The sequence below is a fragment of the Mixophyes fleayi genome, chromosome 11, assembly GCF_038048845.1.
Source record: "Mixophyes fleayi isolate aMixFle1 chromosome 11, aMixFle1.hap1, whole genome shotgun sequence".
Taxonomy (NCBI): domain Eukaryota; kingdom Metazoa; phylum Chordata; class Amphibia; order Anura; family Limnodynastidae; genus Mixophyes; species Mixophyes fleayi.
The window spans coordinates 74,630,999-74,657,137 of NC_134412.1; the positions used below are offsets into that span (position 1 = coordinate 74,630,999).

Below are 26,139 nucleotides of genomic sequence, written 5' to 3' on the forward strand. Positions count from 1 at the left end.
TGAATTAGGCCTGCAGCTTATAGAGGCAGAAACATATTAATAAAAATCAAAGCATCCTGCACTATTATATGTCATTTGAAGATTCAACTCATTCAGAGAATCCAGTAAACAGATCACATGAGGCTGTCAGGAATGCTGTATTTAGATGCAGAATTCTACTCTCACTGTACAGCATGGTAAGCATTTTTGATGCAAGTTTACTGACTTGCAATCAGGTGATTGCTGACATCACAGAGGCATTGCTTTGAACTTCCAATCAGTATATAAGCCTGTTCTGTCTGCCATGCCCTACCAGAGAACCAGATTTGCTGTTTTGAGTTCCTGACCGTCTTATCCTGTTTTTGCTCGATTCCTGATTGGCCCACCTTGTTCTTGAATTCGTGATACCTGGATCCTGCCTTTGTCAGCAATGTAACAAATCAATGAGAAAGGCAACTCAGGTGATTGGTTACATAGGAAGAGGAATCAGTAGCAGAAAGAAGGAAGTAATAATGGCACTGTATAGGTCATTGGTTATAGTGCTCTGCCCAGCACGCTAAAGGCCAGTTCGATAGACCGTGACTTGGTTACTACTTGCAGCCAAATCCATCCTGCTTTGTTGAATACCGGTAGTAACTTAGACTCTGCACCACCACTCTCTGGATGTGTCAGCTGGTGTTGGATCCACAACCCCCAGACCTTATAGAGGCAACTTGAAAAAATTCAAAAATATTAATACTTTAAAATGTAGTTGGTTGCCCAGAACTTTGGTGTACTTGTTAAAAAAAACAAATAAAAAAAACTATTATAATTAAAATCATACATATCTAGTATAAGGATAAAAGAAAGTGAGGTACACGGCTCACAAATTGAAATTGTATTTGTGATTACAATACAACTACAATTGTCCAAGAATTATTATTTTTGTGTTGTAAACAAAAAATAATTCAGAAATTGTCCAAACTGGGTCTTTTTGATTTCCCTATACTTGAACAATATGTATTGCTGAATATGAGAGCTGATTAAATATTATTTCTTCTTCTCATTTTCAAAATTGTATTTGTGTCATATTTAAATTGTTAGGTATGGGTACAAATTGTTCCAGGAAAAAATATTGGCCAAACACATTGTAATCTGATTGCATTTGGGATTACTGTAAATCAAATGAAAGTGGAAGCAATTTGGAGGATCAAATTATTCACAACCACGTTATTGAAAATAGCCAGTATGATCAGCATGACCAGTATTCTTAAGATGGAAATTGGTTGCTTAAGCTAATCTTCTATTTAATGATTGCCCAATAACCTCAAAGACATACCGGTCGTGGTTAATGGTCAGCCTAGTTTTTTATCATGCTGGATTAAATTGACGTCAGATAAGAACCACACAGTCCATCTAGTCTACCCATTCTTATTGCTGAACGCCTAAGACACTATTTGGTCCTCAGCTGTTTTCCAGATTTATGATTGCCATATGTACTGTATATCTCAAGTATGTTTAAAGTCCCCTAGTATGTTAGCGTCTACCACCTCTGTTGGAAGGCTATTCTAATTATCCACTAGCCCAGGGGTAGGCAACTTTAAACACTCAAAGAGCCATTTGGACCCATTTTCTGGAGAAAAAAAAACCTCGGGAGCCACAAAACCCTTATTATGTAGCCCCTGTTGTAGGTCCCTTTTTTATTGTGTGGCCCCATTTTTTATTATGTAGCCCCCTCTTGTAGGTCCCTTTTTATAATGTAGCCCCCTCTTATAGGTCTTATTTTTTATAATGTAGCCCCCTCTTATAGGTCCTATTTTTTATAATGTAGCCCCCTCTTGTAGGTTCCTTTCTTATAATGTAGCCCCCTCTTGTAGGTCCCTTTTTTATAATGTAGCCCCATCTTGTAGGTCCCTTTTTTATAATGTAGCCCCCACTTGTAGGTCCCTTTTTTATAATGTAGCCCCCACTTGTAGGTCCCTTTTTTATAATGTAGCCCCCACTTGTAGGTCCCTTTTTTATAATGTAGCCCCCTCTTATAGGTCCTATTTTTTATAATGTAGCTCCCTCTTGTAGGTCCCTTTGTTTATTATGCAGTCCCCAAGAAAATATTTTTTTGATTTACTATTTACTTACCTTCACTCAGGTGGTGTCCCGGTCCTGGATCTTCTCTTCTTTGCTCCTCCTCGGCGCGCTCTCTGTTAACTGAATGATGCTGACGCAACCTTAGTGTCACGTCAGCGTCATTCAGCCAGCAGGGAGCTGGAGGGGGGGGGATTTATTTTATTTTTATTTTATTTTTTTTACTTTACATTTTCTATCAAAGTCTTACAAATACCAATATGCTTCTCCCATGCATTCTTGGATTTTTTTTTTCACTGTAGGAATCCTCACCATGGATCTTTCACCCTTTCTCTAAAAAAAAGTTCTTCCTTTTGTTGACTTTCAATCTTCTTCCAATTACACAGTGTGTCACCTGTACTAGAAATTCTCTTTCTTTAACCCCAAAGCGGTGTTGTAGGAGAATCGAGGCAGGGATTGGCTAGATTGTGGCAGGCTTAGTTTTTTCACTATTTTGCGTGTCTGAACATTAGAAGGTAAAGTGGTAATATAACCTCCCTCTTCCTCTGTCTAACACAGTGGATCCCAAACTTTCTCAGTTCAAGGCACCCTTAGGGTCTCCATAATTTTTTCAAGGCACCCCAAAGCCAAAATAATTACCAAGTAGTCTCCTGCCTTGCTTACCACCGACCCTGGCCGTGGCACCCCTGTGAGATCGCCGAGGCACCCCAGGGAGCCGCGGCACACAGTTTGGGAATTTCTGGTCTAACACCTCTTTCTATACAACCAAGTGTTCAACTTGCCTTTCCCGTTGCTTGCTTACCTTCATATCATCTGAAACTATAACTCCCAGTACTCTTTCCTCTGTTGTTGTTATTGAATCACCATTGATTCAGTATTCTGCTTTCAGATTGTCCCACATGCATAATTTTACATTTAATGGATTAGATTTAAGACTCCACACTTCAAGCCTAGTCCATCTCTCTATTTTCTGTAAATTACTACACATTTGTGTATACCTGGCATTTAATCCTCTTACAAAGCTTTGTATCATCATGAGTTTGATTATCTGTGTGGAGTTTGTATGTTCTCCCCGTGTTTACGTGGGTTTCCTCCAGGTGCTCTGGTTTCCTCCCACACTCCAAAAACATACTGGTAGGTTAAATGGCTGCCATCAAATTGACCCTAGTGTGTGTGTGTGTGTGTGTGTTAGGGAATTTAGACTGTAAGCTCCAATGGGACAGGGACTGATGTGAGTGAGTTCTCTGTACAGCGCTGTGGAATTAGTGGCGCTATATAAATAAATGATGATAAGGATGACGAATATTCCTAATGAATGCAATAAACAAAACAAGATCCAGGGCTGATACCACTTGTTACCAATCAATCACTTGAATTTACAACATTAACTACAACACTTTTGTTCCACTTACTGATCCACCCTGCTTTATCACATTTTGTACACTGTTAAAAAAAAAAATCATTAGATTTGATTGACATAATTTCCCAGCAGAAAGTCCATTCCATTAATTTTCCTACTATTGGGATGGTACATATAGCCACCATTCAGCAGTGTATTAGAATTCTATCAGATGAGAGCTTGTATCATTATCCTATTTGTTTCATATTGGCTGTAGTGTTCCATTTTAGTCTGTTCAGTTAGTTGGTTTTTGTTTTTTATTTTATATTGTTTTATCATATTAACATACTCATATGCATATACTGAACATAAACATTCCTCACAATAACAAATGATAACCAGTGTTAGTCTAACAAATATACTTCTCTGCAAATATTTTAGCAATCGGACAATAACTTATATTGTCTCCTCAAAAGCATATTTCATATTTTGTTATTAGGTGTACACTATTGTTAATAAAAATGCAAGATATTTAAATGCTCTCCAACTTCTTTTCTTTTATTACTATCAAGAAAAAAATGTTAACATCTCCTTGGACTTTTGAGTGCATTAAGAAATGACAATTATGCTGCAAGCAATTTGGTTCCCATTCATTGCCCAGAGCATTAATAGTGCTACCTCAGCTAAAGCTAATGGTGAGATAGAATGTCCTTGTAGTTGTAAAATGCTTAACTCTCTTCTAATGTATTGCAATTAGAAAATAAAGACCTTTCATGGAGAAAGATGGATTTTTAAAGTATAAAACCAAGTAGTATAATGTTAGGTTCTTTTCAGCTGTGAATGCTTTAAAGTTCACAATCATATACTGCAACAAGTCTGCTCTGAGAGGAGGCTTCTATTCATTTTAATTGCAGTCTTACCATCTCCATTGGTAATAGAGGGGAGGAGAAGTCAATATCGGGACCATTTGTAGCTTGGTCGTAGGGCAAGTTGGGTCAGACAACTTCCACCCATTCCTTGTCTCTAATTGTTCCTTTTTCCGGCAATATTAACCTTCCCTTTATCCATTCCACTGATCACAAAGATGGTGGCACAACAATCGGCCCATGCCAGTTGAGCGACACAACATTTGAGTATGCGCATTCACCAGGTGAAAAAAAATTGTTAAGCATGAGGGGCCTGATTCATTAGTGATCTTATCTTGTGCAAAACATGAGATGCTTATTTTTAAGAAGAAACGGGGAGATAAGAGTGAAGTTAAGATGGATTTTCATCTTAACTGAAGAAATTCTTCACTTTCGCAGTGGGTTTTGCTTCTTATCTCCCTTTTCTGAGCATGCACAGAGTGAATTAGCTTAAGATAAGCAAAAAACGGCAGATAAGATCACTAATGAATCAGGCCCGAGGTGAGCCCATTGTGGGGCAAGTATATATTTCAGAACCATTTCTTCAGGCAATTATACAGTGCAGAGGCCATTCTGGTGACATGTGTACATAACAGAGCTCACTTTAATGGCCAATTCACAATGCAAAGCCTATTCTGGTGGAAGATACGCAAAAGCGAGTCCATTTGTGTGACCAGTCCCTGAAGTAGAGCAGATCAGAGCCCATTCTGGTAGCAAATGCATTGTACAGTCCAGAGGCGGAAGTAGCGAACTGTGGGCCCCAGTGCAGGGAAGCGGGGAGGAGAGAACCTTGGCCCACAGCTCGCTAGTTCCCCGTGCAGCGGGCCCCATTATCTTCATGTCCAGGTGCATCGCACCTGCTGCACCAATTTTAGTTCCGCCACTGATACACTCTCTATTTTGGTGACAAACATACAAAGGAGAGCAATCAGAACATTAACTCACCCCTAGGCCTGCAATATTTAATCCAGCAATTTTAAGCAGCCAGCTCTGTCACTGCAATTTGTTTTCATTCATTTTATTTCTGTAGCAAGGTTGCTTTAATTAATGAAAGCAGCCAATCAGAGTTCACTGAAATTGGCTAGACTTCAATAATAGTGATTTTGCCCTTAGTATAATCCAGTGATAAGGAGGTGTCACACCAGCACGCTGCTTGGAATCACCGGTCTATAGGAATTGTCCCCCTCCTCTCCAGTGCTTGGTGCTGAAAGTTCCTTGATAAAAACTAATTTTTTACATTCTTTTTGTATGACTGTCATGAAGTAATTCTTCAAAAAAATTCATTTCTTTATCAAATACTTACAGATCTTTACATTTTTCACATAGCTTAATACCCCCATGTAGTAAATCTGTTAACTGCTTCAAGGAATTGTTATTGCAGTGATAACATTATCTTGTATTTTATAAATAATAACTTCTACTTCTTTGTCGTTCTGAGCAACTTTACAGTAGGCAAATAAAGTGAAGCTAATCATTATATGATATAGTATAGTGTATATCATATATAGTGGTTATACGGTATAAATATTCAGCCACTTTTGTTTTTTTTTCACATTTTATTTTATTACCTTATGCAATCAATATTGATTTATTTGGGAATATTTAGCACTGATCAATAGAAAGCTTTTTTTTAAAAAATTAAAAATAAAAAACAGGCACTAATTGAGTACACACTTAAATAGGTTTTGCCAGAAAGCATGTGGGGACCGCACATTGCTAGTGAAAGACGATTCTATGGTCTAATGAGCCCAAGATTGAGCTCTTTGGCATCAGTGCTATGCACTTTATTCATAATCCCAAAAACACTATCCCTAACATCAGAGCCGTAACGGGGGTGGTCAACTTGCGCCACCTCCCAGGGTGTAAGTTTTGGGAAGGGGTATTGGCTCAGACATTGAATATAGCTAGGAGCCTTCTTAGTGGCAGGTCTGGTTAGGACAAGCCACCATATTGTAGTTTATGGTGTCTAATACAGACCCTCACCCAGCTCGCTGACTGGTTCAGCCTATTGTCACATAGAACAAGCAGTAAAGCCCACGGTCAGGGCTTGGTCCGCAATCCACTCCCCATTCCCCTCCAACCCAACCAGGTGCTATAGCAAAAAAAGCAATGCAGCCTGCGGGAGGATGTATAAATTACATAGGGTTCCATTGACACAATATAATTTAGATAAGAAATATGAATGTTATACAATTTTCTTTTTTTTTTTTTAAAGATTTTGGAGGGAGTATTTCTGTGGGTGAGCTGTGTTGTCAGGGAGTGGGGGTGAGTGGGGGGCATTACAGTGGATAATCTATGGTGCATGGGAGTGGTGGTGAGTGAGGGTTATTTTAGTAGGTGAGATACAATGCCAGGCAGTAGTGGTGAGTTTGGGGAATTACAGTGGGTGAGGCATAGTGTCATTGGGTGGTGGTGAGTGAGGGAGGAATGGTGTCTGCGATAGTAGGGGGTAAGAGGTACGGTTATGAGGCCTATTCTGGTATTTTAGATCCAAAATTGTTGCATGTGTGGTTCTGATCAGATGATTGGGGTTTGTAGAAAATCTGTATGAGAAATAACTGATTTGCCAGTGTGTATGCTCATTAGGGGATGGCTGGGCTGGTCCCACATCATCATCATCATCATCATCATCATCAACTTTTATTTATATATCGCCACCAAATTCTGTAGCGCTTTACAATTGGGACCGACCATTAATAAAACAAAACTGGGTAATACAGACAGACAGAGAGGTAAGAGAACCCTGCTCACAAACTTACAATCTATAGGACAATGAGAGTTTGATACACAAGGGCATGTGCTACATCATATTGCACACTGGACCAGCTAGAATGCAAAGGTAAAAGTACTGAGTGGGCTGTGTGATCAGCCACGACTAAGCATATCCAGCGAAACGCGCGTCGGTGTTTCACTGGATGCTTTTTGCCTATTGCTTTAATTTTGAATGGAGGTTTTTCCCATGGACTAGTGAATTTGCTCAATTAAGCCCAGAGTTAGTGGAGCAGTGTTGAGGTAGTCATCAATACACCCCCCATAATTTGATTGAGCCGGGTGCTGTTCCTCCACTTGATTAACAATAATAGCCAAACATCATTTATTTTGGTGGTTTATGATTATCCAGATAGAAAGGCTGTCTGGTTTTGTATCAGGATTTTTCTCCACTACTCTATATACAATTGAAGGAGGCTTATTATAGCGGTTATCCATCCGTGGTTCTCCTTTATTATATATAGCTAGGCATGCATACAGTTAGTTTTAATTATACATTGGTTTTAACTTTTGATATTTTATATATCTCGCTGTTTTAGTGGACTAAATAAAAGTTATATTTTAAGTTATTTCTGAACCCACTCTCTGAATTGGTGACATCTTAGCAAGCTTCAGTGCACCTCATTATTTCTTTCGTTTTCTCTCTCAGTTTTTCAGTATATAATATAACGAGAGGTGCACCCCAATTAGTTGGATATCACAGGTTGTTTCCTATTTTTCATTTATATATTGGGTTGATGCTCGGCACTGGTGTAATCAAAATACTTTTTCTCCTCTCCTCTATCTAGCTCATCCTAATGAACACAGCAATGTTGGTCAGAGGGTTGTTGTCTTGTGTTAGCTGTGTAGAGGGTGGTAATAGGGTAATCTAGGGAGATTAAGATGGGGGTTGAGGAATATTATAAGCTTGTCTGAAGAGGTAGGTTTTCAGAGAACTCTTGAAGGTTTGAAGACTAGAGGAAAGTCTTACTGTGCGAGGGAGGGAATTCCACAAAGTGGGTACAGTCCGAAAAAAGTCCTGTAACTGAGAATAGGAGGATGTGACGAGAGTGGAGGAGAGACGTAGATCTTGTGCAGAACGAAGGTGTCGAGTAGGGAGATACTTTGAGACAAGTGAGAAGATGTATGTGTAGAAATTTTGTTGATGGCCTTGTATGTTAGTAAAAGAATTTTATATTGGATTCGTTGAAATACAGGCAGCCAATGTAGAGACTGACAGAGTGGCTCAGCAGAGGAAGAACGGTTTTCAAGGAAAATCAATCTAGCTGCTGCATGCAAAATAGATTGTAGGGGTTCAAGTCTGATTTTGGGAAGACCAGTAAGAAGGGAATTGCAATAGTCGATGCGGAAGATAAGTGCATGAATTAAGGTTTTTGCGTGGTCTTGTGTGAGATATGTGCATATTCTGGAAATGTTTTTTAGATGTATGTAACTTGATGTAGATATGTATTGTAATTCAATAATTTTGGATACAGAAGCAAGTTTTCCCTTTATGTTTTTTTAAAAAATGTCTATAGGGCAAATTAATGTGGCCATAGCCCTGGGCAGCTCTGTTTGTTGCAAACATTCCTGTGACCTTTTCTACATAATATTCCTGGTCTTTGCTGCAAGGTGTATAAGTTTTAGCACAGACACTTGAGTAATCATTTGTATTACAGTAAGGCATCCATTGTTCCTGCAATTGTGAAACCTCTAACTGATCTCTTTGTGTTTTTACCTAGAATACCCCATAATCTCAATAAGTGGCGCAGACATCCCTTTACCTCCTCCTAATAAGAGAGTTGAAATGGGCGGAGCTGTTTTTGAAGATGTCCTATTTGGCCCACCGCCAGCCAAATTTCTCAGTTTTCTGGAGGAAACTGAAAAGGTAAGCAGTATTAGTAAATAGGCTACATCTCTTCTCATTTTTCAGTTTGGCATGATCATATTTGTGAAAAGCGGCATTCCTCTGAATAAAATATAAGCCTTTGTACAGCTGTGTGTAGCTCTCTCACAATTATTTATAAAAAAAAGCACCCCTCCCAGTCACATATCAGAAAGTATGTGTCTTCATGGAAAAGGAAAAAAAATTGTGCTTTGAAGGAGGTCTGTGTGAAACAACATGGTTGTTTTTTTGTCCTGTTACCTACAAAGGATTATTCAGATAATAAACAGGAGACACATCACCATAGCAGTTGGCAGGTGTCAAAAAAGGGATAATTGACTGAATGCGTACAAAGAAGTCACTATTTCTGCTTCTTTGTATAACAGCAAAAAGGCACATTTTACAAGCACGGATATTTTCTCCATTAGCTGAAGAATAAATGAAGCATGAAAAGAGGAGAATGTTTGTATTTAAGAGAAGAAAACAATACAGAATTTATTTATTTATTTTTTTAAGAATGTTTGTAGCAACTTTCCTGTGGTAATAATTTTGGTATGAGAGAGCGATCTGGTTATTTAAGGTCTACATATAGGTACTGACAGCAGTTCTGTCACCACAAATGAACATTTTCTCATTCAGTAGCACACGATCAGCTACCAGGCATTTTTACAGGACTACCTGATTTCCGTTGTTATTGCAGATCGAAATCAGGGTCTACACCCAATGAGGAAGCTATGTTGTGGGCTGAACCACAACCTATCAATTAACAAGTTACCAGTGACATCACTGAGGCGTGGTTGTGCTTTGTTAAGGGACATTGGTTCAGTGCACACAAAATGGCTGCCATGCTGTGTAGTTGGCATATACAACTTATAATATATATATATATATATATATATATATATATGTATATATATATGTAGAATACATGTTTTATTGTATTATATAATGATGACATGCAATTCACCTGCCCCGGTATGTGGCCAAAGTTGAGGCTATGGAGCTTTGTGGCGATGGAGAAAGTACTAATAAGCGTCAAAAAGCTTTTTTTTCGAATTGATTTTTTTTCAAAATGTTACGATTCTGCAAAGCATTTTGCTGTCTTTTATACCTTTACACACAAATACTTCCACTACAAGGCTTATCAAAGAATCTATGTAGCGTTCAGTGGTTCCTCACATAGCTCTTTTGTCATTGAGCACTAATTCTCCCTCCCCCCAAGATATATAATCCACTTGTGATCTTGTTGAGTCCTATTGGGGAGGGTTTATCATTGGGAGGAGGTACGTGTCAGTTACACTGACCGCAGTGTATTTGCTAAGCTGGTAACACCTCCCAAAATGTCTTCACTCCTTGGGATATCTTTTTCTGCAAAACAATCTTATTCTTATTCAGCAGGGAACACTACAATCCGCCCATGTCCAACCAGCACCTCCCATGAAAAAGAGCTAAATTCTGCTTCCCCACAAACTCCGCCATCTTGGCACAATAACTCACGCACACGCCCACAAGAACAGGTGCAAACAAAAATGTAACAGCCACATGTTGTCACAAAAGAAAAATGGTACTTCTGCTGCCCCTCTGCATTTTTCCGCGTTAGCAAATGACCGTTCATGAATCACTTGCAATGCCAAATAATGACTTACTGGGAGCATGACTAATTCTTTGTCTTGGCTTTTTCTTCATGTATAGAGGCTTGACATGCGAGAGAAATGCGTTGCTAACTTTCAGCCATTGTCATGTAGCAAGGACTGACAGCCACAGTGTCAGTAGCTTCAATGGGGGCTGATCTCTTATCATGCCACAAAGGCAATGAATAGCTATAAAACACAGATTGCCCCAAAGCTGTGCCAAGGGAGAAGATTTATGGGTTTTTAATGCGTCCTATAATTTAAAAAATGTGTGTTAATTCACCTTAAAACTATTTAACCTAACTTTAACCTATTGTGCTCAATATTTTGATCACTAAATGAATTTGATTATTAAATGCTTAAATGAAAGCTATGTGGTGTTCATTTGCCTAATAAACGCCTCTAGTAATAATATATTTATTGATAAGAAACCTTTCTGTAATACTGCATGACCACAGGAGCCAAACAGCCCTTCAAGTGGTTTGATTTGGAGACATTTCTACAGAGTTACAAACTATTTTAGGGCAAGACTACTATACACTGTAAGCTTATTGTGTTTTTAGTGTATATATATATATATATATATGTATTTGCATTGTTCTGTGACCCCAAGGCCCCCCCTACTTTGCCCCCTCACCACTGGGCCCTGTAGCCGTCGCTCCCCCTGTATCCCCATATTGTTGCACCCATGTCCCCACAGGACAATCTTGTACTTGCCTTTGACAGCGTTATTGTCCTTTTTATTATGTTTCTTTATTTACATAGCACCAACAGTGATTTACAATCATGTTATTCAGTCTTGACCCTTACAATCTAATTTCTCTATCACAAGCAAACACATCAGGAACAATTTAGGGATCTATTTATCAAGGTCCAGGTGTTTTGAAGTTTCCCTATCGCAGTGATAGAAAATATTAGGCCTCCCCATTTTGACAATAAAATGTCATCGGGGCAGCTGAGCAATGCCCTGCACATGCTTGAGCCAACATGCTGGCTCATGCATGCACACAGGAACTGGAAGTCCTGACATGGGCTTCCATGTCCAGATTCAATTAAGGAAAATAAAGTTATTTAAAAAAAATAATTAAAACTTTATTTTAATCTGCAGTCACATTGTACTGTGTTATATAGGTAAAACACAAAGAGGAGAGCTCCATTGCTAATTGTCATTGCTGAAATAGAAATAATAGGGCTGGCAGTGTCGTTCTTAATCTGCAGTCACATTGTACCGTGTTCTCAAAATGGATTCACGGCATTACACAAAAGACCAGGAGCACCAAGCAGCTACTGGCACCAGTCATGATAGTAATCCCTCTACGTCATCTGCTAAAGCCTATGTTAAAGTGCATAGTGTTTTTAAGTCAGGGAAACAAAAATGTAAAAAAAACACCTTTTACCTTGGTCAATCCAGGCAAAGTTATCTGCAGGAAAAAATAAAATTGCCAACATGCCATTCTACACACGCAGTGGCAAGGAAAGAATGAGGCCTTCGCCTTTCTCTATGAGTGCTAGTTCTGCAACTGTCACTGAGGCATCTTCTTGTAAGGTCAGTCATGGCCAAGCAAGACCTTGTCATTCGGACTCCAAAAGTGGTGTCCAAATACTTTTCATGTAAAAGCCGAGCTGGAAGAAAATAGTAAGGCATTAGAGGAAAATTTATGTTCAGACTCAGAAATGACACAAATCCCTGAGGAGAGTCTATCCACGAGTGCTATGTTTAATCCTGACCTGTCTGATAGTGTAGCCATAAAGAAGGCCCCTTTCAGCATTTCTGCAGACGTGTGCATGAACAGCCCAAGTGTAGCCAGTGATACACAAATTGAGGATGTCACTTTGGAATTGCAACAGGATTAGGGGGATATTTGTGTAGCTGACGAGGGAGCTAATGAGGATGTTGATGAGGATGATCTTGTTTGTGTAAGTACTGCCCCAGTGGATGCAATTCTTGCACGTGATAAGAGGAAGGCCATTGTCATGCCTGGGCATATGACCAAAAAATCCACCTCTTTTATGTGTGGAATTATTTTTACCCAAATCCTGACAACAGTTGTCTAGCGATTTGTAGCGTTTGTAAAGCCACAGTAATGTAAGTATGGATGTCAAAATAGACATGTATATGTATTACCTTCCACTTTGCTGCTGTTTCATCAGTATTGCACAAAGTGTTTGTCTGCACATTACGTCAAAGGTATCTAACTATGTTATAATTTGTTGGGAATTGGGGCTGATTCGAAGCTCAGTGAGGAACTTTCTTTTTGCTGTGAATTACAGTGGCTCTTTTTAGTGCATTGTCTGGTACCCTTGATTTGGTCTGGGGCTGATAAAAGCACGCTTCCTGGGGGGAGGTCAGCAATCGTCGCCATGTATTAGCTGTAGAATTACCACAGTTATCCAAGGAACAGGTGGAGCGATCAAATAAACCATAACTGATTTCTTGATCCAAGGACAATTCCATCTTGCACTACTTTTCTTTATTGACACTGCTGTGTGGCAATGTGTCCTAGATGTACTAGGAACTGCCGAGTGTTTGAGTCATTGCTCTGTCGCTTAGCATCCAGCCAGGTTGCTGCAGTCTTTGTTGGAAAGTGTATGAAAATAATATTGTGACCTGTGAGATGGTCAAAATTGACTGCAAATGACTTGAAATTAGTGTTATTGAGGGTAATAATATTGTAGGGGGAAAAAAACAAAATTTTGTGATTTTAGCAAAAAAAATAGGGATTTTAGAAAAAAATAGGTATCCAAAACCAAACCACACAAGGGCGGTTTTGCCAAACCAAAACACGAAGTTAATCCAGATCCAAAACCAAAACCAGAACACGGAGGTCAGTGAACATCTCCACTGTGTTATCACTATCAAGCTGAGAAAAGAAGGCAAAAAAAATTGCCTCAAAAGACATTAAATAGAAAATAGCCCAAATCCTGTAAACTATGAAAAGGTTACTGTAACATGTTAGTGTATTGCAATCATTTTCACATAGAAGTTCCTAGTATATAAGTTGTAATAGTCCATTTAAAACTTGCAGAAAACATTGTTTACTCTCTTAACTTTCCTGGCGAGTACATAAAAAGCATAGCAGAAATAAACAGAGCATTACTTAACGAGACAGAAACATCAATGATGCACTTGATACATTCATTGAATTTCAGCTATCATCCTTGAATCCATTGCCTTCAATCATAGCCATGTTATCTCAGTCTGATACAGATTTGTGCTCTTGTGAATCTTGAGTAATTCTAGTCATCATGGTCTGTCAACCACAGCTAAGAACCACAGAGGTAGCTTATAAATGTTAGACGGTGCTTGTAGAAAAACGCTTCAATTGCTTTGTTTCAAAAACTTAGAGATACGCTGTATCCAGTGACCAGTCGGAGCAGAAACAATGGTTGTTTACTTCACCATGAAATAAAGTATAAGTCTACCTTTTAAAACTATAATCTGCATGTCCAATACTAAAATAATATATTGTTTATTAAAGAAGCTCTGCATAGTTATAGGGTAAAGGACGCAGCATTTTAATCTAGCCTTTTCATATTCTAAGGGAGATAGTCAACCAACGAGTTAACAGATGTTACTTAGAGGTAGCAAAGATCAAATATTTCAGGAAATTTTGACTTTCTGCAAATATCAATATTGTCACTTTGCAAATCAATTTGCCAAAGGTGTCCTAAAATAAATGTCAGAATGTTGATTTTTAAGTATTTCTCAAAAAACCCCAAAAACAATTAAGAAAAAAATCGATGAATCCTTTTGCCTAAATTAGAAATATTGTCCAATTATCTCGAATTGTTTGATTTGCCAGCCATACACTACACAGGAATATTCACCAGTTGGCAGTAATATATTACACAGCCATAAACCTTTTTGCTAGTCACAACTTACAGACAGAACCCCTTTGTCACTCCTAAATTGTATAAACTCAATTGACAGTAATATATTGTATAGCCATTCCCCTTCTGACAGCTATATTGTCAGGCGCTGTCCCGCTCACCTCCCTTCTGGCAGGGACGGATGCCTTCTCCTGATCACCGCATCCCGTTGCCTAACAACAAGACACAAGTGGCGGCAACTTCCTTCTTTGGCTGGTCAGCGTCTATACACGCCCGTTGCTAGGAATCATGACGCGGAAAGTCGGCGGTCAGTGACGTCACTGTCCGCCCCTTTCGGCCCCTATAAATTGCTGACTGTGGCTGCCACCTATCCTGCTCAATAACCCGAATTGCCTCCTGATTGTGTCCTGGTCCTGACTTCTGTTCATCTCTGACTATTCTCCTGGTTCCTGATTTGGCTCTTATTGGTATTCTGGTTCTGGCCCGGTTGGCTGACTATTCTTCTGGTTCCGGATTTGGTTCTGATTGATTTTTTGGTTCTGACCCAGATAGCAGACTATTCTCCTGGTTTCTGATTCGATTCTGATTGATATTCTGATCCTGACCCGGCTGGATGACTATTCTTCTGGTTCCTGTATTGGCTCAGATTGTCACCTGTTACCGAACCAACTTGCTACACTATTCTATCACCGTCCACCCTACCAACGACTGACACTGAGGGCCGCAACCTGCAGCTGTGCCAATACCTCCTTGCGGTGGCCTCTGGTGAAGACCGGGGACATGTTATGCTCCGTGTCTCCTTGCGCAGTAGCACCTACTGCTGGATACCCTGCAGTTACCTCTGGTGCCTCCTATGGGATTTGTAAACAAGATTTTCCGGGATCTCCTCTATCATTCTGTGGTAGTCTACTTGGATGATATAATAATTTTTTCCAAGGATTTAGAGTCTCATCTGTCTCATGTCAAGGAGGTTGTCTTTTGTCTCTGCTTCAATCTTTTATACTGTAAGTTGGAGAAATGTATCTTTGAGGTTCATGAAGTACCCTTTTTGGATTACATTGTATCTGTTTCCGGTGTTGTCCATAGATCCTGAAAAAAGTTTTGGCTGTTCTCAAATGGCCTCAAACATTGAATTGGCTAACAATTACCGTTACTTTATTAAGGATTTCTCCTCTCTCATTTCTCCCATTACTGCTATTACCCGCAAAGGGGCAATCCCTAAATTGTGGTTCAACGAAGCCCTCATGGCTTTCCAGTCTTTGAAAGAAGCCTTTTCCTCTGCTCCAGTGCTACGTCAACCAGACCTATCCAAACCTTTCTATGTTGAGGTAGATGCCTCCTCTATAGGAATCGGAGCCATAGTTTCTCAGAAGGACTCCTCAGGGAAATTTCATTTGTGTGGCTTCTGCTCCAAAGGATTTTCTCCCAGTGAGTGTAATTATGGCATTAGAGATAAGGAGTTGCTGGCTATTAAGACTGCCTTAGGGGAGTCGTGGCATTTCTTGGAAGGGGCAGAACACTCTGTCTCTGTGGTCTCGGACCATAAATATCTTGTATATCTCCAGTCCGCGCAATGTCTGAACCCCCGTTTTGCTTTCTGCTCGCTTCAATCTCATACTTACCTTCTGCCCTGGGGCCAAGAACACTAGAGCTTTATGCCTTCTTCTGTTCTGATCTCCAATCTCCTTCCACCCCCAGAACCATTTGAGATCCTACCAGCATTATTGCACTTATCCGAACCACTTCCAATACTCCAGCTGTTGAATGTTCCTTCCTGGCTCCTAAGCTCTGTCTTAAGGCACTCAAATGGGCCCATGATTCTCTATTTGCGGGTCATGCTGGTACTAAGAAGACTTTTTCCCTCATCTCTAGACATTATTGGTGGCCTACCATGTGCACTAATGTACAACAGTATGTTTCAGCCTGGGAGGTTTGTGCCATTATCCCTAAATGTCTGACCCAGGGTCCTTTACTTCCACTCCCAGTTCCAGACAAACCATGGACCAGTATTTTGTTGGATTTTATATCTGATTTAACATCCAGCCATTGATTCAACACAATTTGGATAGTGGTTGATAATTTTTTGAAGCTGGCACATTTCATTCCTTTTAACGGACACCCTTCTACTCCTGTGTTAGCTAATCTCTCTATAAAGAGATTTTTCACCTACACGGCTGTCCTCGTCAAATAATTTCAGGCCGAGGGCTGCAATTCATTTCTAAATTCTGGAGGGAGTTTTGTAAGGAGATAGGGATTAGTCTCAAGTTCTCTTTAGAATGGAGACAAGCAGAAAGCCAAAGACTATAGCTAGATAGTGAAACGTACAGGGTAGATTAGTGATGTGTAGCTTCTGTGATGTGGGAATATTGTTTGATGTGCACCATCATATCAGATGAAGTTCATATATCCAACTTGTTGGTTTCTCCTTTACATGATGTAAGTAGAGGTAATTGACATTTTTAGAACGGTTTGTCAACTGACAGTGAAATTTTGCATGTTTCACCAGCGTAACTTGGCCTCACACCGCAGTGCAGAATGAATTGACCGCTGTCGTCCCAGCTCCATTCATAGATTATAAATTCTGCAAAATGTGAATTTACAAATACAACACGTAATTGACATTCTGTGGAACCGTGAAGCAAAATTGAAACTCAAAGATTGTATCTCCAGGATTTTGCACCTCTGTAAAAGCCTGTTTGGAAACAAACCTCATTTCATGTGAGCTTTCACTGCTATCTCACACATTTTTAAATTTAAGCATAGAAAGTTGATGCAATATTATTAGGTTGGAATAGCAGTGCTATTGTGCCTGAAAAATTGTCTACCAGTCTCTGTCTATAGTATCTGTACATCTTAGATATATATTTTTTACATTGCAGAATAAAAAAAAAACAAGTGGAAAACTATCTGCTGAAAAAAATGAGAAAATGACAGTCTCACAAGAAAAGATTGAAGACAGCAGGTAGGTGCGAATAAGTATTTCTGTCGCTCAGCTGGATCTGTTTCCCTCTTATGCTGTGCTTACTTTCCCTGAAGCAAGACAGACTTCTTGCAGAGACTTCTATTTTGGTAAATAACAGCATGTCCTTTCAGCGGGCTCTTCCACCGGCATAATGCCAAGGGTGTGATGAAAAATGTGTCAGTGTGGTTAGCCTAATGTGGGTGTGGTTTTATATAGCCAATTAAATATATGAAAAATTGTTATGTCAAAAATTGTTAAGTCAGTGAGCTGTAATCCAATGCAACACCTGCCATCCCATCTGAGTATAATTAAACGCTATAGAGACTATTCTACTGACCTAGATACAATATGCTGATTATTCTAGTGGCTGATATGCATTAAACTGAGCATTCTAGTGACCTCAGTACTATGCAGAGATCATTCTAGTAATGTTGGTGCAATGCAGAGTGCATTCTAATGACTGCTGTACAATACAGAGAGCACTCTAGAGACTGATACACAATGCAGAACGTATCCTAGTGACCAGTATGCAATACTGAGTCTAGGGACTATTATACAGTCCAGAGAGCATTCTGTGGACCATTATACAGTTCAGAGAGCATTCTAGGAACTGTCATACAGTCCAGATTGCATTTCCGAAAACATTATACAGTTTAAAGAGCGTTCTAGGGACCGCTATAGAATTTTACATCTTAGTAAACAATATATAGTAGAGATGTTTCTATTGACCTCTGTAAAATACAGAGAGCATTCTAGTGACATTGAAACAATACAGAGGGCATCTTCTTTAACTATGTACAATACAGAAAGCCCCTTAATGAACAGTGAGCAATTTACAATAGAGATGACAATCTAGTGACCGCTATAAAGGTACCTTAATGGCGCTATACAATATAGAGATCATCTTAATAAACAATATACAATACAGAGAACATTCTAATGACCTCAATGGAATACAGAGAGCATCTGTATAAACAATATGAAATACACAGTGCATATTAACAGCTAGTTTACAGTGCAGACCAACCGACCAAATGTCCAGTGACTTTACTATACAGACCCCAGACTTAAGATGACTTTCTTATGCAGGCCCCTCTCGTCTCTTTTGGTGACAAATACAAAAATGTATTTTTTGTCTTTAGAACCTAATTGGAGGAGATGACAATTAATATTCTTATGCACATGTGATGTATTTCTTTAAAACATCAGTTAGGCATATATAAGCCTATAAATATGTTATCACAGTTTCATTTTGTATACAAAGGCATACATTTAACCAATGTATTTAGTGAAGTCACTGTTCAGTTACTAGAGCCATTGATTCACTACAGGTATTGTTGCTGTTCAGTGATCTTGACCTACGCATAGACATGGTCACCAATGTTTTCTTCCTGCAGTTATTATGAGGAGCTCTAATAAACATTTATGGACTGATTCATTAAGGCACACAAAACGAACGTAAATTGCGTTGTGTTAAACGTACGTAAATCGGGCATATGCATGTCCGTATTCAACAAGGAGCAGATCGAAAGATGCGCCTGTTGCTTGAATACAGCTCTAGGTCCGCTCTACTCTAACAGACAATACACTGTAGGATACGTCCAATACATGTATGGAATATAAAGTCCCAAAAGAAAAAATTCTACTACTGTCACCTGTTAATATTCCAGTAATTAATGAAAAGGCACCACAATACATATATGTGTATATATGTCTGCGTATATGTATATGTGTGTATATATATATATATATATATATATATATATATATATATATATATATATATACACATACACATACAGTACTGTTTTAGGCAGATGTGGGGAAAAAAGCTGCAAAATGAGAATGCTTTCACAAATAGAAGTGTTAATAGTTATTTTTAATAGTTATTTTTATCAATTAAAAAAATGCGATGTGAATGGATAGAAGAGAAATCGAAATTGAATCAATACTTGATGTGACCACTCTTTGCCTTCAAAACACCATCAATGCATCAATTCTTCTAGGTACACTTGCACACAGTTTTTAAAGGAACTCGGCAGGAAGGTTGTTCCAAACATCTTGGAGAACTAACCACAGATCCTCTGTGCATGTAGGCTTGCTGAAATCCGTCTGTTTCTTCATGTAATCCCAGACAGACTCGATGATGTTGAGATCAGGGCTCTGTGGGGTCCATATCATCACCTCTAGGACTCCTTGTTCTTCTTTACCATGAAGTTAGTCCTTAATGACACTGGCTTTATGTTTGGGTTCCTTGTCCTGCTGCAGAATAAGTTTAGAGCCAATCAGATGCTTCCCTGCCTGTAATTCTCAGCATTGTGGACACCATATTGGTATTTACATTCCTTAATGAATCAGGCCCTCAATGAGGAGCAAGATGCTTGGGGTTTCATAGAGAAAGATGGGTGCATTTTTCAATATGTTATATTATATAATATTATGTTATATTATATTTTAGGCATGATGTTTCAAATTCAAGGAAAAAAACTTTTATTTTATAATGTGTTCTAGTATATATTAGGCATGATACTTCAAATTAATGGAAAAACCTCTTATCCTGAAAAACCCAAATCTTGTGCATTCCGGATAATAGATCCCCACACCTGTAATGCTATTTCAGCTCAGTGTCATAGCTGTGACCTTTATTTTTTTTGCAGTCAGAAAATAACACCTGCCAGGTTCTCATAGAGTGTCAGTCAGGCATTCCGAAATGCTGCACTCTAGAATAATCAGCCTGTCCGTGGACACATTATCAGTGAAACTTTCAGGTCTATGACACAAAAGCTCTGGGAAATGTCATGATGACCTCTGCCTCAATCATTCATCCTATAATCTGGCTGTGCATTAATAGTAGACCAGCACCCATTGTGTCTCGTACTAAGGAGCTCAACATGACAACTTCCTTGCTAACATGTCATCCTGTCTGGGAGACCTTAGTGAGACAGGAGAAAAAACAACTTCATTGAAATAAGGCATAAAATAGTATTGTATTATTATTATTATAGAAGTCAGTAGGGGATTTTGATGCAGTTTTTTATATAATAATCTACTTAGACACCAGCATAAAATGGTCTGTATTAATTATTTTATGCTGTTTTAAAGCAAATATCCACCATTGTGTAAGGTAATGCTGATTTGTTACCATAATTATGTTTCTGCAGTTACTGAGCATATATACATGTTACTCATGCATGCTAGATTTTTTTTTAGAGTAGACAGGGCTCAAGGCAAAATCTCTGTCATAAGGAAATATACAATTATTATTAAATCTGATGCTCGCTTTAGGGAAGAAGAAACAACCCCCCCCCCCCCCTTTGCAAGAATGTGTGTTATATATCTTATTGTTAAAAATACTTGTTTGTTGCTCTACACATGTCAATACTAGTGTTGACAACTGTATCTGCGGCGTACTATCTATCATACACATATATATAGATATATCTATCTATATACATATATATATATATATATATATATATATATATATATATATATATATTATATATAAAGTTAACCCGTGCATGATACTCATGCATTCTAGTCAAATCAAGCTACTTAAGGTGTTAAAAAGGTTCTTGTCATGCATTTGAGCCTAGCCCAGGCCTCCTCAGGGGAAGAGCGTTACTTCCCGACGCAAGCGCCCTTTTTTAACGTGGTTTTGTTCACATGTCACCACCTCATCATTTTTCTCCATCACCTCATCCTTCATCTTCATCGCCACATCCTTCATCAAGCTACTTAAGGTGTTAAAAACTCCCCACTGTCACCCCTGGCAACCACCAACCACTCCCAACTGTCACTTCTCCTTCAAGAAATATATAGGTCAGTGTATAACTCTGCCCAGCAGGTGGCGCTGCAGCTTGTTTTTTTTTTTACACACACGCCACTAGGCATTTATATAGCAGATATATATAATATATAATAATATATATATATATATATATATATATATATATATATATATATATATATATATATATATATATACAATATATATATATATATATATATATATATATATATATATATATATATATATACAATATATATATATATATATATATATATATATATATATATTATATATGTGTATATATAATAAATATATATATATATATATATATATATATGTGTGTGTGTATATTTATATAGATATATACACAACATGATGGTGGTAGTAATAAATGCTAAAGGGTATTACTCTATTTGTACAGAATATGAAAATCTAATGATGTGATCTGTATACACAAGAGTGAATTGTGTCTTGACAGTTATTAATAAATGCAAAAGTCGCAGTTAGCATGTAAAATTTAATGAAATACAAACACCCCCACTTCTGCAGTTACCCCTTTACAAATTAAATGGGAATCTTGTTTCCTGAAGTAGTCCAAATGAAAACTTCAATTAGTAATGCGAAAGGGTGGCTGCCAGTTTATATAGTATAGCAATAATGCTAATAATTGCTGTACTGTACTGTCAGCTGGAGCGGTCAATTAGCAATCAGCCAATCAGAAACCGCTGGATAGTACTGCTACTATCATTGCACTAGTCTTCTAGTACCCACAAGAGGTACTTTTCATAAAAGGTGTATCTGCAGTGTGTCCATGTCTAATTATGTTGCAATTTTGTTAACAGCCCTTTACTGTACTCCACCTCTGCCTGCCTGTCCTTGTTCCAGCTCCTCAGGCGTAAGACAACACAAGTCACCATTACAGAAAAGTGCATTTGTGCAGTATGGAAATGTGTACCTTATGCAAAAGAAGTTGATGTACGTTCAAGTCTAAAGGAGCCCTGTAATGCTCTGACACCTTTTTGCCATAAGGGGAGGTGAGCACTTTAAGAGGCAGAATTCCAGGAGCATTAGTTCAGTAGGGACCAGTGACATCACTGAGGTCCTTCCTGGTCACTATGCATGCGGCAGGGCCATTATTCATGAAATCTAGGCAAAGGTGAAGTGATTTGCTTACATATAACAGAATGGCAGCCTCCACTGTGTGTAGGTGACAGATTTTAAATCATAATAGACAAAACAGAGGAAGGGCCGTAGCATTCACAAGCTTCAGCGAAAGTTATATTTCATCATGTTAATTTATAGAAAATAACTTAGAACCTAAGTGGAAGCAGCAAGAATGCACAACAGTTTCGGAGTACACCTCCTTCTTCAGTTTCAAAAATACCACCACTTCCCTTACATCCACAGTCATATTGCTAATTAGGGTGGAGACTTTACTTTCAATTATTTAGTAGCTTGTACAAAATGATGGCTAGAATCTGATTGGTTGCTATAGGCAACATCCCCACTTTTTCAAACTTGCAGCTTAGTAAATGTAGCCCTAAGTCTTTCCTTTAATTTTTAACCCATTCCTGTTAATTCAGCAGCAGCAGCACTGGTGACATATACACGGTACAAGTGAGTGACCTGTTGCAGTATACTGGGTGAGTTCATTTTTAAACATTATATACAGGGCAGCCAAGAGGAATTTCGGGCTCCGCTACAGCAACTTTTTCGGGTCCCTTCCATAGCTGCTGAAGGTGGCCTGTCCACACTAGGTTAGTGGCTCCTCCCATTACACCAGTCCCCCCACTCTCGGCACCCCAAGTTCATATAATGATTAAAAATGTGTTTTTTGTGTTCACCATTTTAATCATATGTATATATTAGTGTGATTTATGTATGAATAATATAATTCACTTATACTTTATCTATTACCGGTGATGCTGAATTAATATGAATGGGTTAAAAGTTCAGAGAGATATTTAGTCTCCGCCCTTATTAGCAATATGACTGTGTATATAAAGTAGGTAGTTGAATTATGGGGCCCCTGACAAATTTTGACCCTGGGCCTACCTCTCTTTATTTACTTCCAAACCTTCCAGCATAGGTTCATTGGTATGTCCTCTATGACTCTATGAACTGTATATTCGGATCAAAGAGTTTTGGTGGTTGATATCAAAGCTTCAGACTTCCCTTGGCTCTGTCCACCAGACTCTGATTGTAGATGTAATGTGTCTCCCTGGGTAGTTTCCCTCCCAGTCACTTTATAATTACTGTGGGCAGAGAGAGAACTTTCATTGTATACCACTACACTTGTTTTACCGTGGTGGTTTTCCAATAGGTGGGTGGTACGCTTTGAACTGGGTATTCCCAGTTACTGTAGGTGATATGAGCTGTAGACTTTTGAGCTCAAACTTTTACTGTACTCTTAAAAAACCCAAATTTATAGTAACTATATTAACTGTATGTGGCTGCATCACGTAGAAATAATTTATTGTAGAAATTTATTTCAATTAGTGGTACAGGCGGCAGTGTATATCATTGCATTTGTACTGATTTTTGATATTCTGTTGTATTTTTGTATTGGAAATGTAGTGATGTGCCATGTTGAAGGAAATTTATCTTTGTAACTTCTGAAGGCAGGGTAATTAAGTCTTTTCATCTCAGAAGTGACCAACATATCTTCTTTAGTCTGAATGTACAGCAGGAGGTTGTTACCTTTCTTTCTTGTGTAGTTTTTCATCTTGTATCTATTGTCTAAATAATGCAACCAGCAAGTAATTTAGGAATTCACAGATTGATATGAATTATGTTAGGTTAAATTGCATTAAATGCAAGATTAGAGAATATATTACATCCAGATGGTAAACATTTATTGTAATATCTCAGACGTTGTGATGCCAGCTCAGAAGGAGGCTGGCACCACTGCCAACATGTGTGTCAGAATCTGTATAAAAAGAGCCCTGTTTGACCACGCTATGTACTATACTATCTGAGCTTCTGGAGATCGCTAGTATCTCAAACTAGTGTGTAAAAGTCCTTGCCAGGACTCTTGAGCAATAAAATATCATTGCTTGAAGATTCTGCCTGAGACTATTACCTGCTGTATCCTGAGACCAACAGATAAGAGCTTACACTCTAATCCATTCCCTAGCTGTCCTGTGTTGAACCCAGCATCTCTGTGTCAACGCTCTTCCCACTACCAAGCAGTCCTGATCCATAGTAAACAATCAGGAGGTACCAGCCAGCCCACAGCAGAGGCACTGCAGCAGCTATACCAGCTACCCAGAAGAAAGCGGTTCTAGGCGACGTTGTAGGAGCCTAGCGGTGGCAGCCAAATTCTCCTACTACTAATGCACTGTTTGCATTCGCAAGTTGGCGAGTGTCTGGTGGCGGGTGACACCAGTAGGAATGGTCAGTAACAGTTGGTTAAGAGAAACCCAGATAAACTGTGCACAAAGAACATCCCTCTATTCCTACTTTCCCCCCTACAGACCGGGTGGCAAAATAAACCCGTCCGGTCACACTATAAATCCATGGTGATCTCACTTGAGAAATGACAACACTGGCAGCCGCACATTGTGCACGTCACATGACAGACACCTTGATAATGCGGTTATGATGCATTGGGCTTTGGACCTTTAGGGGCAGCGTGATTAAATGCCGGTATTCAAGGTGCTGCCTTTGATAGCTGCCACATAATGCATCATCATAAGTCCTCCACTGGAAAGTATTACATCTCATTCATATACAGACCTGTAAGTAGGTGGACTAAATAGATATCCAGGCCTGCACTAATTCTCCAGCGTTATCATCTGTATAAAATAAATGACTTTAAGAGATAGGTGTGTGCTACTAGGAATATAAAATTATCATGTTTGGCAAAGGTGGTAAGACGATAAACCTAGGGACAAGACAAAATGAGACCCCCACCTCCCCCCCCCCTTCTCCTTAGACTTGGGTCTATGTGGCCTTACACAAATCTTGGCCTGCAGACAATTCAAAGTTGTTGTGAGAAGGTGGATGGGGATAAATAGAAGCAGTTACCTGATGCACATGAATACTTTAATGAGCACTTCTAAATGTATTCTATTTTATATTTAAAATTTCTGTCTCCGGTGTAATTTTAAATAGATTCAGTAGAGTCAAGAGCTCTCATGGAAACTAGAGACATAACCATTTGAAAAGCTATGTGGTATTATATTGAAGGCTGACATACAAGAGAATGTTCAACCTGTAAATTGAAATAATATAGATAGTCACCTCCTGGATGATTAATGACACTACCTCTGGCAATACAACACCATCGATCTCTGTCTTTACTATGCTCATTCCCTTGTGTATGGTCCCTGAAGCTGTGTTATGGCACCAGTAGTTGCATGGGGGACTGAGCCTTCAGCTCACTGGTAACCTGGGGAGGATGGTTTGGTTGCTCCCTTTTTTACTAATGGAATTGGGTTTGTGAAGTTTCTGTCAAAGTGAAGATTATGGTGTCAAACACATGCCTGTATTAAAAGAGGTTCATACATCCGACTCGTTTAGGTCTAGTATTCTCGAGAAATTTATGAGCATTTGTGTGACTGCTTTATTCTTGGGTGATGTCAGCAGATAGGGAAGGATTTTTAATGGGGTTGTTCAACTCTTGCGCTTGAAGCAAAAACTATCCCATCTTTTTGTGCATTACTTTATATGTTTAATATGTATAAACAAAAAAGGTAAAGACAAATTGCAGTATTAAACTATGTGATTTTATGTAACTACAGGCCTAGAATAACCTATAGGCCATAATTAAGCAATGAGAGAATGCATAGCCCATTCTTGACGATTTTTAAAATCTCCCCTCCGGGAGTTCCTGGTGGGGAGGCCAGGTGACAAGTGCAGGATGGGTCCCCTCCCCATGTTATGAAATACCGAAAATCACGGCATTGCATAGCGGGGAAATCAAACATCAAGCCCTGCCACCATCAAGACCTGGGAGACAGCCTTCTCTTCCGGGAGTCCGGGAGGAAATTCGAGAACTTTC

At 38.9% G+C, this 26,139-nt stretch overlaps 1 protein-coding gene across 3 annotated transcripts in view; it reads left to right on the forward strand.

The window, feature by feature from the left end:
- The window catches only part of MORN1 (MORN repeat containing 1), a 231,698-nt gene that overhangs the window by 140,384 nt on the left and 65,175 nt on the right, over positions 1-26,139 (forward strand). For all 3 annotated transcript variants that reach the window (XM_075191725.1, XM_075191728.1, XM_075191727.1), the window contains 2 exons: positions 8,775-8,920; positions 17,259-17,341. In XM_075191725.1, coding sequence (XP_075047826.1) covers positions 8,775-8,920; positions 17,259-17,341 — 229 coding nt within the window. The remainder of the gene's footprint in view (positions 1-8,774; positions 8,921-17,258; positions 17,342-26,139) is intronic.